General features: G+C 43.2%; 1 protein-coding gene across 1 annotated transcript in view; it reads right to left on the bottom strand.

The window, feature by feature from the left end:
• LOC142311180 (anthrax toxin receptor 1-like) overlaps positions 1 to 14,359 on the bottom strand; it is a 131,280-nt gene that overhangs the window by 90,379 nt on the left and 26,542 nt on the right. Inside the window, exon 2 of the mRNA XM_075349368.1 lies at positions 1,647 to 1,718. Coding sequence (XP_075205483.1) covers positions 1,647 to 1,718 — 72 coding nt within the window. The remainder of the gene's footprint in view (positions 1 to 1,646; positions 1,719 to 14,359) is intronic.

A 14,359-nucleotide genomic window follows, 5' to 3' on the forward strand; every position in this document is an offset into this window, starting at 1 on the left:
TGTCCAACCCTCCTGGCCGTAAAAAGGTCAATGGACTTGATATGATACTTGGAAACAGCATTGAGTGCTGACAATAAATATCCACTGTATATTCAAGTATGAATAATTATTGGTCCTATTTTTGTATAACAGTTGACACCCATGGTAACAAGAAGTAGTGGCCGACCAACGTATAAGAACTTGTAAAATCTTTAATTCTTACATATAAAATGTTAAAAAGACATCTAAGGTTAGGGCTATGCATATGTAAGTATAGTAGACAACAAGTATAACATAGACTAAGTGAAAGTGCAAGCACAGCAATACTAAAAAGGACTATCCACGGTTGGTCAGGACATATCCTTTACATGCTTTCAGCACACCCCTACAGAGGAAAATAGGAGCAAACCTAACAGGATCAGCTATTATTGTTAATCAGTTAGGTTGGGCTATGTTCATATTGCAATTTGACCATAAGTCAGAAACTCTATCAAGGCTTCAAGCCCTGAAAAATGGGATTTGGACAAAACCTCCAAAAGGGCCAATCCCTTTAATAAGGCAGACAGACTCACTTTGTACTTGTGTGACCACCATTTACGCAGAGTCCAAAAGTGAATGGCCTCTTTGAAGGTTTGGCCTAAAATCTTGTCTTTCATGGCTTAAAATAGAGGCCATGACATATTCACTAATGTGTGGCCAAAAGTCAATACAAACATTGATCAGTATCTGCTATTGTCCTATCTCTGATGGAACAAAGGAAACTTGACATGCCCAATTCTTGTTTCTCCAACATCTTCTCATTAGTCCATATTACAAAAGTGAAGCTGGTGTCACACACAGCGACAACGACAACGACGTCGCTGCTACGTCACCATTTTCTGTGACGTTGCAGCGATGTCCCGTCGCTGTCGCTGTGTGTGACATCCAGCAACGACCTGGCCCCTTCTGTGAGGTCGCCGCTCGTTGCTGAATGTCCAGCTTCATTTTTTGGTCGTCACTCTCCCGCTGTGACACACACATCGCTATGTGTGACAGCGAGAGAGCGACGAAATGAAGCGAGCAGGGAGCAGGAGCCGGCATCTGGCAGCTGCGGTAAGCTGTAACCAGCGTAAACATCGGGTAACCAAGGGAAGACCTTTCCCTGGTTACCCGATATTTACCTTCGTTACCAGCCTCCGCCCTTGCTGCCAGTGCCGGCTCCTGCTCTGTGCACATGTGGCTGCAGTACACATCGGGTAATTAACCCGATGTATACTGTAGCAAGGAGAGCAAGGAGCCAGCGCTAAGCAGTGTGCGCGGCTCCCTGCTCTCTGCACTGTGACATGTAGCTGCAGTACACATCGGTTTAATTAACCCGATGTGTACTGTACCTAGGAGAGCAAGGAGCCAGCGCTAAGCGCGGCTCCCTGCTCTCTGCACATGTAGCACAGCGACGCTATGATCGCTGCTGCGTCGCTGTGTTTGACAGCTAAGCAGCGATCATAACAGCGACTTACAAGGTCGCTGTTACGTCACAGAAAATGGTGACGTAACAGCGACGTCGTTGTCGCTTAGTGTGAACCCAGCTTAATATGGTCAAATGAGATGAGAACGTCCAGATTGGAGAACCGGAGAGGTGAGTGGATTACTAGTAGACACCATATTATCAGAAGTTAGTGATAACATACCTTGTGAATTTTTCAGTAAGACTTTCAACAAAGTGGTAAATTTCATGCCAGTGGTTCTTCACACTCCCAGATCTGTGGAAAATACCATAAGATCAATCAACTGTCATTATTGCTGGTTATGAATTGGCATTGCCGCTCCTTTACGGACACTGCACCTGTAACTCATACATTACATTTACATTATTTAGCAAACAGACAAAGTCCTATTTTAGACAGGTATCTTGTTAAACTGTAGAAGACTATATTTCCTAAAGAGCTGTTACTGTAGATGCCTACGCTTGAAAACCCCACTTCATTAACGAATGAGAATGAACAAAATGTATCATGTTTTTATTTTCAACCAATGGCTTAGAAAGCCTCTGTCTTATACTGCCTGTTACTGGCTTGCACGATAGGCTGAATGAGAATCCATCAGTGAGCCTTCTATAATGGACTAACGATGAGCTTGCAAATCTTATATATGTCTTTTTCTGAACTTCTCTCAGCTATTTATGAATGATGAAAACATCAAAGTTGAGTGTGCGAGAAAACAAGGAGTTTGTAAAAGTTAAATGATACAAAATTTAAAGACATACAGTTGAAGACAAACGTTTACATACACTATCTATAAAGACACATCTACATGTTTTTCTCACTATCTGACATGAAATCAGAATAAACCTTTCCCGTTTTAGGTCAATTAGGAACCAAAATTATTTATATTTGCCAAATGCCAGACTAATGACAGAGAGAATGTTTTAAGGCATTTTTATTACTTTCTGCAAAGTCAAAAGTTTACATACATTAAGAGAACTATGCCTTTAAACAATATAGGACAACCCATATGATGATGTCATGTCTTTGGAAGCTTCTCATAGGTTTAGTGGAAACATCTGAGGTAATTAGAGATACACATGTGGATGTATTTTAATGCACACCTGAAACACACTGCTTCTTTGTGTAGCATCATGGTAAAGTGAAAATAAATCAGCCAAGATCTCAGGAAGAGAATTGTAGACTTGCACAAGTTTGGCTAATCCTTGGGTGCTAGTTCCAGATACCTGAAGGTGCCTCGTTCATCTGTACAAAAAATTATACGCAAGTACAAACAAGATGGGAATACCACACAGGAAGAAGATGGGTTCTGTGTACTCTTACCAAAGATGAACGTGTTTTGGTCAGTCATGTGCATATTAACCCAAGAACAAAAGCAAAAGACCGTGTGAAGATGCTGGTGGAAGCTTGTAAGATTGTGTCATTATCCACAGTGAAACGAGTACTGTATCAACATGGGCTGAAAAGTCACTCTGCCAGGAAGAAGCCATTTCTCCAAAAGAAACATGAAAAAGCCAGAATAATGTTTGCAAATGCACACAGGAACACAAATCTTAATTTTTGGAGACATGTCCTGTGGTCTGACGAAATTAAAATTGAACTGTCTGGCCATAATGACCATTGTTACGTTTGGAGGAAAAAAGGAGAAGCTTTGAAGCTTAATAACACCATCCCAACTGTGAAACACAGGGGTGTCAGCATCATGTTGTGGGGTTGATTTGCTGCAGGAGGGACTGGTGGCAATACTGAAGCAACATCTCAAGATAGCCAGGAACTTAAAGATTGGGGAGAAATGTGTCTTCAAAATGGACAATGACCATAGCATACTGCCATATTGGTTGTAAAGTGGCTTAAGGATAACAAAGTCAATGTTTTGGAGTGGCCATCACAAAGATCTGATCTCAATCCTATTGAAACTTTATGGGCAAAGCTGAAAAGGCAAATGCAAGCAAGGCGACCCACAAATATGGCTTACACCAGTTCTATTAGGAGGAATGGGCCCAAATGCCTACTAACTATTGTGAGCAGCTTGTGGAACGATATCCAAAACATTTGACCCAAATCATACAATTTAAGGGCAATGGTACTAAATACTAATGAAATTTATGTAAATTTTTTACTTTGCAGAAAGTAATACAAATGCCTTAAAACATTTCTCGCTCTCTCAATATTCTGGCAATTGGCAAATATAAATAATATTGGTTCCTAATTGATCTAAAACGGGAAAGGTTTATTCTGATGTCATGTCAGATAGTGAGAAAACCTAGTATATTTTTTTATTATATAGTATATGGAAACTTCTGGTTTCAACTGTATGTATGGATGTTAGTAATACTACAATGATTACTGGGGTGCTCATACATATGAATATTTGTATTACTGCAGCAATTAGTGGGGTGATCATACAAATGGATGTCAGTAATACTGCAGTGATTAGTGGGGAGATCATACATATGGATGTTAGTAATACTGCAGTGATTAGTGGGATGCTCATAGATATGGATGTTAGTAATACTGCAGTGAGTAGTGGGGTGCTCATAGATATGGATGTTAGTAATACTGCAGTGAGTAGTGGGGTGCTCATAGATATGGATGTTAGTAATACTGCAGTGAGTAGTGGGGTGCTCATAGATATGGAAGTTAGTACTACTACAGTAAGTAGTGGGGTGCTCATATATATGGATGTTAGTAATACTGCAGTGATTAGTGGGATGCTCATATACAAGGTGGCTATAAAATAACTTAAGGTGTTTGGAGCCATGTGCAGACTGACTCAGTGGACAGCTTTGGCTGAAAATTGGTATGTATGCTATTCAAGGCATGGGGAAACAGAAGGCATCTTAAACATTTTTTATACCAAAACTCCCCACCAGGTGAAAAAGTGACGCTGTACAGTAAGTGAGCGGCCCAAAAACCGTGTGCCAATAATTAGAGATGTCACAATTGTTCCAAAGACTAGCATAACTGTTCAATATGGCTAGCATCATACATGGTGATCCTGTTCATCCTATGCAGCACATACTCGACGCTTGCGTGTAACATGTCTGGTGGGATGCTGCGCACTTCGAAAATGATACGGTCTTTGCAGTCAGCCAGCGTGTCGACATTTCCCCCATAAACACACTCTTTCAAGTGTCCCCACAACCAGAAATCACAAGGATTGAGATCGGGCTAACGCGATGGCCATGAGTTAAGGAAGGAGCAGCTCAAAATCCTGTCATCGGGAAAATGTACACAGAAAGTTCTTCACACAATTTGCTATGTGAGGAGGTGCTCCATCATGCATGAAGGTGGTCGTCTGAAGACACTGCCGCTGTTGGAGTAGCGGAACGACCACTGTTTCCAGCATTGTCTGATATTTTGCTGCTGTCACGGAACAGGTAGCAACCCCAGTTGGCCTCACTTCTTTGTAAAAGAACAGTTCGAGGATGAATGATGAGGTAAAGCCACACCAAATGGTCACCTTTGGTGAATGCAGCGGAACCCCCTCAACCGCATGCAGATTTTCAGTAGCCCACATGCGACAGTTTTTTGTGTTCACCGTTCCATTCAGGTAAAAATGTGCTTCGTCGCACCACAGAACATTCCATGGCCAATTGCCATCCACTTCCACACTCGCCAGAAACATGAATGCAAATGTCATGCGGGTATTATTGTCATGAAGAAGAAGTTGTTGATGATGGCTAATTTTTTACAGGTATGCCCGCAAGACCTTTCGGAGAACTTTCCACACTGTGCTGTACGGGGGCCCCAGTTGCCTGGAAACACTGCGTGCACTGGTGTTCCTGGCAGGGTTGTTCGTGCCCTATTCCACAACGGCAGTGGCAATGTCCTCCACAATGTCTCTGCTTACCGGTTGTCTCCCGCGCCCTGGCTGAACACTCATTAACCGTGTTGCCTCAAAACGTGTCATCATCTGACTCAGCAAATTGACAACCATTGGACCACTATGTGTGTGAAGATCTTTCAAACGACAAAAGGCTCTCAGTGCAGCTGTAGCATTCCTGGCATTCTCATAAAACAACTGCACTAACGGTGCACGATCCAGCAAAGACAAAGGCATCTTGTAGACTGAGTTGTAAGGTGCGCTCACTGTACAGCGCCATCTTTTCACCTGGTGGGGCGGTTTGGCCTAAGAATTTTTTTAAGATACCTTCCGTTTCCCCATGCCTTGAATAGCATACATACCAATTTTCAGAGAGTTCTGTCCACTGGGTTTTTCTGCACACGGCTCCAAACACCTTAGGTTATTTTATGGCCACCTTGTATATAGATGTTAGATATACTACAGTGATTAGCGGGATGCTCATACATTTGGATGTTACTAATGCTGCAGTGACTAGTGTGGTTCTGGTAGATGTGAGTGGTAGGACATAAAACATAATACACGTGTTATTATAATATAATACAATAACCAAGTGAGGTTCATTAGAACCCAGGACTACCATCTGTTATCTCAGGTGAAAGTTCTATTTAGCCAAATATTTTCCCCGCCATGGCCACAAAAGGAGACCTTTTTTAATGGCTGACAATGCAAAATATGGATGTCTTGGGAAAGCCATAGAAGTAATCCACTCCTACTTTTCTGCTCCCCATTCTCACTCTTTACCCCTTAATAAGTTATATTGACAGAAGGCGTCTTAAAAAAAATTACAAGACAACACAAAAAAGGAAAAACTATGGAAACTTAGGAGTACTTTGCACGCTGCAACATCACTAGCCGATTGTAGCGATGCCGAGCGCGATAGTCCCCGCCCCCGACGCAGATGCGATATCTTGTGATAGCTGCCGTAGCGAACATTATCGCTATGGCAGCTTCACACGGACTTACCTGCCCTGCGACGTCACTCTGGCCGGCGACCTGCCTCCTTCCTAAGGGGGCGGGTCGTGCGGGGTCACAGCGACGTCACACGGTAGGCGGCCAGTAGAAGCGGAGGGGCAGAGATGAGCAGGACGTAAACATCCCGCCCACCTCGTTCCTTCCTCATTGCAGGCAGGACGCAGGTAAGGAGATGTTCCTCGCTCCTGCGGCTTCACACACAGCGATGTGTGACACCGCAGGAACGAGGAACAACATCGTACCTGTCGCTGCAGTGAAATTATGGAAATGACCGACACTACACAGATCACCGATTTACGACGCTTTTGCAATCGTTTATCGGTGCTTCTAGGCTTTACATGTTGCGACGTCATTACTGGCGCCGGATGTGCGTCACTTTCGATTTGACCCCGACGAAATCGCAGTAGCGATGTCGCAACGTGCAAAGTACCCCTTAATATAACATCAGCTTGTACTTTATAGCTGGGGGAGTTAAACTAACAATAACTTCTAAGCACTATGGACGACAATGCTTCAGTTGCGTGTTGTTGCTTGACATGTCTGAGAGGTATGAAAATAGAGAGAAATCATCAGTAATTATCACTCCAGACTGTTTACACTGTAACAATATGTTAGACACCTACTAAATATAGCATATACAGTGCTCATCATATAGCTAGGTATTTGTTATCTAGTTGTTCCTTGCCTAAATTACCTTAATTAAATGTTTATGTATAAAGTATTGAATGTGACCGTGATGGCCAGATGAGGTTACGTGGTCTTTAGTTAGGAACCTAGGTGTGTATATGGAACTTAACGGGAACCTGTCATGTGATTCATGACAAATTCAATGCAAATCCCCATGTTTTACTTTGAAGACCTCCAACATTTCAGAGGAAACATAGTTTAACCAGGGAGTCAGAACAAAGTGATGGCAATGACTAGTCACAAAAGCGTGGCCTTGCCTGCTTCTCCCGCCCATCTCTGCATGATTGACAGGTCTCTCCCTTTGTGTATATAGGAAGAGATCCTTCACTTATACAGAGTTTTAAGGGAAGAGGGCTGGCTCCAGTGACTAGCCATCTCCATCACCTTGTTCTGGTTCCCCTGCTTAAAGTAACACATTGGCGCATTTCAGAATGAAACATGGGAATTTACAATAAAGGAGTCCATCTCTGATTCATACAGCCCATGGTTTTGGCAGCCCATGGTTTTGGCTTTTACAATGGTGGGACCAAAATAAATATACCTTTTCTAATCAATTTAGAGGTTAGTTTGGGAGGAGATACCTGAGAATTGTTGGCATGTTCCTAGAATGTTCTTCTGTGATCAAGGCAGGCAAAAAGTGTATTGGGGTTTCACTATTACTGGAATTGTTGTAAAACCCTCAAATAAGGTTGGCAATGTTGTCATCCTGGGGAGGGCCCACTCCAAGTAGATACACTATATCAGAAAAGTGAGTACACCCCTTCGATTTTTGTAAATATTTTTATCTTTTTCTGGGACAACACTGAAGACATGACACTTTGATACAATGTAAAGGAGTCAGTGTACAGCTTGTATAACTGTGTAAATTTGGTGTGCCTTCTAAATAACTCAACACAGTCATTAATGTCTAAACCACTGGCAACAAACAGGAGTACACCCCTAAATGAAAATGGGAAAATTGTGCCAAATTAGCTATTTACCCTCCAAAATGTCATGTGACTCAAGTGAATGGGGAGCAGGTGTGTAAAATTTAGTGCTATCGCTCACACACTCTCTCATACTGGACACTGAACATTCAACATGACAACTAATGGCAAAATTCTCTGAGGATGTGAAAAAAAGAATTCTTGCTCTATATAAAGATGGCCTAGGCTATAAGAAGATTGCCAACAACCTGAAACTGAGCTGCAGCATGATGGCCAAGATCATACAGCAGTTTAACAAGACAGGTTCCACTCACGGTAGGCCTCACGATGGTTGACCAAAGAAGTTTAGTGCACGTGCTCAACGTCATATCCAGAGTGTTACGGGGGGCTGTCTGATAACCTAAAGGAGTATCAGACAGTCAGGGTCCACCGTGCAAAGACTCTGCTGCAGACTATGGCAGAGTGCAATAGCTCTGTTAACTCACAGAAGGATATAATAAGTAAGTAAAGCAATTCCTCCCTTACTTGGAGGGTGTGTGGAATGATCTCTGTTAATAATCACAGAGACAAAGGCAATGTGTGCGAAATGGCACCTACCTAGGTCCGCTCTTCTAGTGGTGCAAAAGAGACGAACAGCAGCGTAAGCCGCACAAAGCTCCTACCTGCGTTCGCTCCCCTAGTGTGCGAGGACACGAACCACTAGATATGGCACCTGCCTAGGTCCGCTCTTCTAGTGGTGCAAAAGAGACGAACAGCAGCGTAAGCCGCACAAAGCTCCTACCTCTGTTCGCTCCCCTAGTGTGCGAGGATACGAACAACTGCCAGACGCAGTATAAGGAACGTTACCCTAGCGGCAACGTCCACCTACGAGTCGAATCACAAGGCCCAGCCAGACCATGTGCCTCAGGCACCTGCCTATGTCCGCTCCCCTAAGAGGTAAGGATACGGACAGCAGCCGAAGCTGTAAGGTAGAAGAACGCTACCCTGCCGGTAGCGCTCACCTAGCATAGACAGAGGAATGCCTAGAGGAACGCGCACAGAGCGTCTACTCTTATGCATGAACCAAGAGGACTGAGCGCCATGCGGCGTGTCAGGGTCTTATATAGACTCTGTGCCTCATCCAAGATGGAGGACACCAGAGCCAATCCGCTGCCAGAACGACAGGAGTGACGTCATGCTGGCCTATCACCGAGCAAGGCATCACAAGCACATGACCAGCGACCAATCGGCATAGAAGGTGTCAGAGACATGTGACCTCATGTCAGCGATGATGTCACCCGCACATGTGCAATGGCTCCAAGATAGGACTTAGTCTCCGGCGCTCGCACATGTGCAGTAGCAAGAAATCTGGACTTAGTCTCCAGCGCTCGCACATGTGCAGTAGCAAGAAATCTGGACTTAGTCTCCAGCGCTCGCACATGTGCAGTAGTAAGAAATCTGGACTTAGTCTCCAGTGCTCGCAGCAACCGTAACACAGAGGTTGTATTTTCAAAATAGTCATATGAGTGCTGCCAGCATTACTGCAGAGGTTAGAGGGGAGGGGCGTCAGTCTGTCAGTGCTCAGACCATACGGCATACACAGCATCAAATTGGTCTGCATGACTGTCATCCCAGAAAATGATGCACAAGAAAGCAAAACGTTTGCTGAAGACAAGCAGACTAAGGACATGGATTACTGGAATCATGTCATTAGGTCTGATGAGACCAAGATAAACTTATTTGGTTCAGATAGTGTCAAGTGTATGTGGCGGAAACCAGGTAAGGAGTACAAAGACAAGTGTGTCTTGCCTACAGATAAGCATGGTGGTCGGAGTGCCATGGTTTGGGTTTGCATGAGTGCTGCCGGCTGTGGCGATCTACAGTTCATTGAGGGAACCATGAATGCCAACATGTACTGTGACATACTGGAGTAGAGCATGGTCCCCTCCCTTTGGAAACTGGGCTGTAGGACAGTATTCCAACGTGATAACAACTCCAAACACACCTCCAAGACGACCACTGCCTTGCTAAAGAAACTGAAGGTAAAGGTGCTGGACTTGCCAAACACGTCTCCAGATCTAAACTATCTGTGGGGCATCCGCAAACGGAAGGTGTAGGAGAGCAAGGTCTGTAACATCTACCTGCTCCGTGATGCCATCATGGAGAATGGAAGAGGATTCCAGTGGCTCCTGTGAAACTAGTGAACTCGAAATAAAATATTTACAAACACGTGAAGGGTGTACTCACTTTTGTGGTCTACTGTATGTTTAGTTTTATTACAAGATAGGGAATGTTATGCCATATTGGACTCCAATCCCACACGAAGGATCCAGGAATAGTTATGCTAATTCTGATGAAAGCATTGGATAACAAATCTAATCGATGATGAGAGAGCATCAACAGAAAGCCCATTTTCAAGGTAAGTATGCTCTAATTTCTCCCTAAATTACATAAAGAGTATTCACCCTTACCCTCTTCACGACCTTGCGATTTTTGTTTTTTGCGCTTTTTTTTTCCTTCTTTTATAACAAGAGCGATAACTTTTTTATTTTTCCATCCACATAACCATATAAGGGATTGTATTTTGCAGGACATCAGTCATTTTATCATGTGATGCACTGGAAATCAGTAAAAACATTCCAAGAGTATTGATAATGCAAAAAAAGTGCAATTCCACAATTATTTTTTTTCTATTTATCACTAAATGGTAAAATTGACTTAGCATTATGGTTCCCCAGGTCACTTCAAGTACGCAGATACCAAACACGTATAGCTTTTTTTTTTTTTAAAATGTACCGTAAGTAACAAAAAAATTATTGGAAATTTGTAAGTAAAATTTTTTGGCTTGTGTCACCATTTTCCGTGACCATAACATTTTCACTTTTCATGATATGGGGCTGGAGAGTCTTGTTTTTTGTACCCTGAGCTGTCGTTTGTACTGAAAGAATTTTGGGATAGATACGATATTTTGATCGTCTCTTATTGCTTTTACTGCAACGTTGCATTGGTCAAAAAAAAAAACAAACGTAATTCTGATGTTTCTAGTTTTTTTTCTCATTAACCCATTTATGGATCAGATTAATTTATGTTATATTTTGATAGATCAGATTTATATGAACAAAGTGATACCAAAGATGTGTATTTTTTAATTGTTATTAATTGCTTTATTTTTAACTAGCTGTACTACCAGGCTTCGCCCGGGTTAATAACTGTTGTTGACAAAATAGAATGTATTAACAAAAATTTATTCTGCACACAAAAACCACAAAATAAATAGATAGAAATGTAATTATTAAAAGGCAAAAACTAAGCTAACAGAAGCATTTCACAACACATATTTCAACACCACAAGATATTCCACACAGATTTAACTAAATTGGCCAAGTAATGTGCTCCATCTGTCTCTTTCCAGGTCTGTCTCTTTCCCCATTTGTCTCTTTCCCTGTCTGTCTCTTTACCCGTCTGTCTCTTTCCCTGTCTGTCTCTTTCCCTGTCTGTCTCTTTCCCCGTCTGCCTGTCTCTGTCTGTCTTTTTTTGTCTGTCTCTATATCTGTTTCTTTCCCCATCTGTCTATTTCTAGGTATGTCTCTTTCCCAGGTCTGTCTCTTTCCCCGTCTGTCTCCCCGTCTCTTTGTCTGTGTCTTTTCCTGTCTGTCTCTATCTCTCTGTCTCTTTCCCTGTCTATCTCTCTGTCTGTCTGTCTCTCTGTCTGTCTCTCTGTCTCTTTCTTTGTCTGTCTCTATTTCTCTGTCTCTTTCCCCGTCTGTCTCTATCAAGGTCTGTGTCTATCCCCATCTATCTTTGTCTGTTTCTCTGGCTGTCTCCTCCTTCCCTGTCTGCCTGTCTCTATCCCTGTCTGCATGTCTGTCTGTCTCTTTCCCCATCTGTCTGTTTCCCCATCTGTCTCTTTCCCCATCTGTTTCTTTCCAGGTCAGTCTCTTTCCAGGTCAGTCTCTTTCCAGGTCTGTCTCTTGCCAGGTCTGTCTCTGTCTGTCTCTTTCCCCTTCTGTCTCTTTCACCGTCTGTCTCTGTCTGTCTCTTTCACCGTCTGTCTCTGTCCATCTCTTTCCCTGTCTGTCTCTATCTCTCTGTCTCTTTCCCTGTCTGTTTCTCTGTCTGTCTCTCTGTCTGTCTTTCTCTATCCATCTCCCCACCGACATCTTATTACCTCACATATAAGCTTCTTATACTATGAATGTCTTTTGTTCCTATAGCAACCAATCACAGCTCCTACTAATAACCTGTAGTTCCAGGCTCCATTTACTTTAATGGAGGCATGTTTTTTGGAGAGTAACTGTAAAGCGCGGGGTTAAATTTTCCTTTCAAAACACAGTTTACGTCGTTCCCTGAGGTGTCTGTGCAAAATTTCATGATTGTAAATGCGACGGTGCGGATACACTTTTCGTTTCACTTTTTCCCCATTATGTAGATAGGGGCAAAATTGATTGGTAAATTGGAACGTGCGGAGTTAAAATTTCGCCTCATAAGATAGCCTATCACGCTCTCGGGGTCCAGACGTGTGAGTGTGCAAAATTTTGCGGCTGTAGCTGCGATGGTGCAGATGCCAATCCCGGACATACATACATACATACATACACACATACACACACACATACATACACACATTCAGCTTTATATATTAGATGGGGCAAAAGAGGGGTGATTTGAACTTTGTTTTTTTTTCTTTTTTTTTTTTTAAACTTGTTGTTTCTCACTTTTTATGGTATTTAATAGTTCTGTAATGTAATATACCTGCAACCATCCTTCCAAGCACTGCTATGTATAGGAGAACTCACAATTTCCTATGGATACCGGCAACGGGTCGTCGTTCACAGGATATTTGTAATCACTAGCACGGGGGTCATCAGCAGACTCTTGTCTGTCATGACAACCCATCTGCACTCCGTGATTGCGTCACAAGAGGAATTACGTTCCCCCCTGGTGGCACAAATTAAATAATGAGATTGACAGCGGTATTTAACTGATTAACAGATGGAGATGAAACTCTGATCCACCTGCGGCTGTTACAGGTACATGATGGCTGATTAAATCAGTCATCACGTGTGAGGAAAGATGCAAGCTCCGCGTCTGAGCCTGCATCAAAGGCAGGGACATAAGTTTTGATGTATCAGTATAGCCAAGGTCATGAAAGGGTAATGTACCTGGGATAAGAAGTATTATACAGAAGTTCGGTGTGTACCTGGATCATATTCTGCATCTGTTTGTACTTTCCTTCTCTTCATACATGTGTGATGCCATGGTCACATTGAAGCATCTAGAGCAAGGTCCCCAACCTGTTGTTTGGGAGCCACATGTGAATTGTGGGCCTATGATGTGTGTCTCCCAGCTGTCTGCCAGCATGATGCATTAGCACCACGTGTGACAAACAGCTATGAAGAGAAGATCTCCAGATAGTGGATAGTGTGAGTGGCCCACACAGAAGAGCAGATCTAGATGTCCATATACTACAGTGTTTTTCCAAAAATAAGACACTGTCTTATACTTTTTTTGCCCGCCAAAAAAGCACTAGGGCTTATATTTGAGGAGTTCTTATTTTTGGAGAAACGTGGTTGGGGGTAAGTTTATCCCCCCCAAAAAGCAGACACCCCACTTCCCAAAAGACTCATACTTACCAGACCCGGATGTCTGCGTGGCTCCCAGGTCCTCCCTGTGATCTTTGGTGGGTGCTGCATGCCGTCCTCCCCTGCTTCTGGCTGGCTGATTGACACTGACACACACACACACACATTACATCCAGCATTACAGAATACTTCTGGCCACAGAGAATGGTGGGAGGAAGTCACGTGTCCGGCCCGCAGGTCCTGTAAGCATTGCTGCAGGTCCTTGCGCCACACTGCACTGGATTCTGCCATCCAGAAAACATCGGTGTCGCTGGATGTGGTAAGTATGTGTGTGATGCGATGTGTGTGTGATCCAATGTTTGTGTGTGCGATCTGATTGTGTGTGTGTGTGAGATCTGATATGTGTGTGATAACTGCAGGTCCTCTGCCCTTGCGTCTGGTAAGTGTGATTTCGGGGTGCCCGCTGTCTATAATGAAGTGTCCGGCAGTACCTTTAACTATTTTAGCTACATGGACACTTCATTATTGAACTGCGACTAGGGCTTATTTTCGGGGGAGGGCTTAGATTTAAACCTTGCTCCGAAAATGCTGAAAATCCCTGCTAGGGCTTATTTTTTGGGGGTGGGCTTATTTTTGGAAAAACATAGTAGAAGCATTGATAATTATGGTAAGCTGCAGATTGGATGATATTGCCAGTTGGAGGGGTGCTTGAATATAGGTGCAATAGTTTGGTGAGTGTACTTAATGGAAGAATAATAAATGGAGGTAAAGTGGGTACTCCCAGATGTAAGTAGGGACAGGGGCACAAGTTAACAATGTACTTTTTGTTGGGAAGCTTTGGCTGTCTTTATACCACTTTCTCAGCACCTCTGAATGTGTCTCGCG

Source organism: Anomaloglossus baeobatrachus, chromosome 5, assembly GCF_048569485.1.
Source record: "Anomaloglossus baeobatrachus isolate aAnoBae1 chromosome 5, aAnoBae1.hap1, whole genome shotgun sequence".
NCBI lineage: Eukaryota > Metazoa > Chordata > Amphibia > Anura > Aromobatidae > Anomaloglossus > Anomaloglossus baeobatrachus.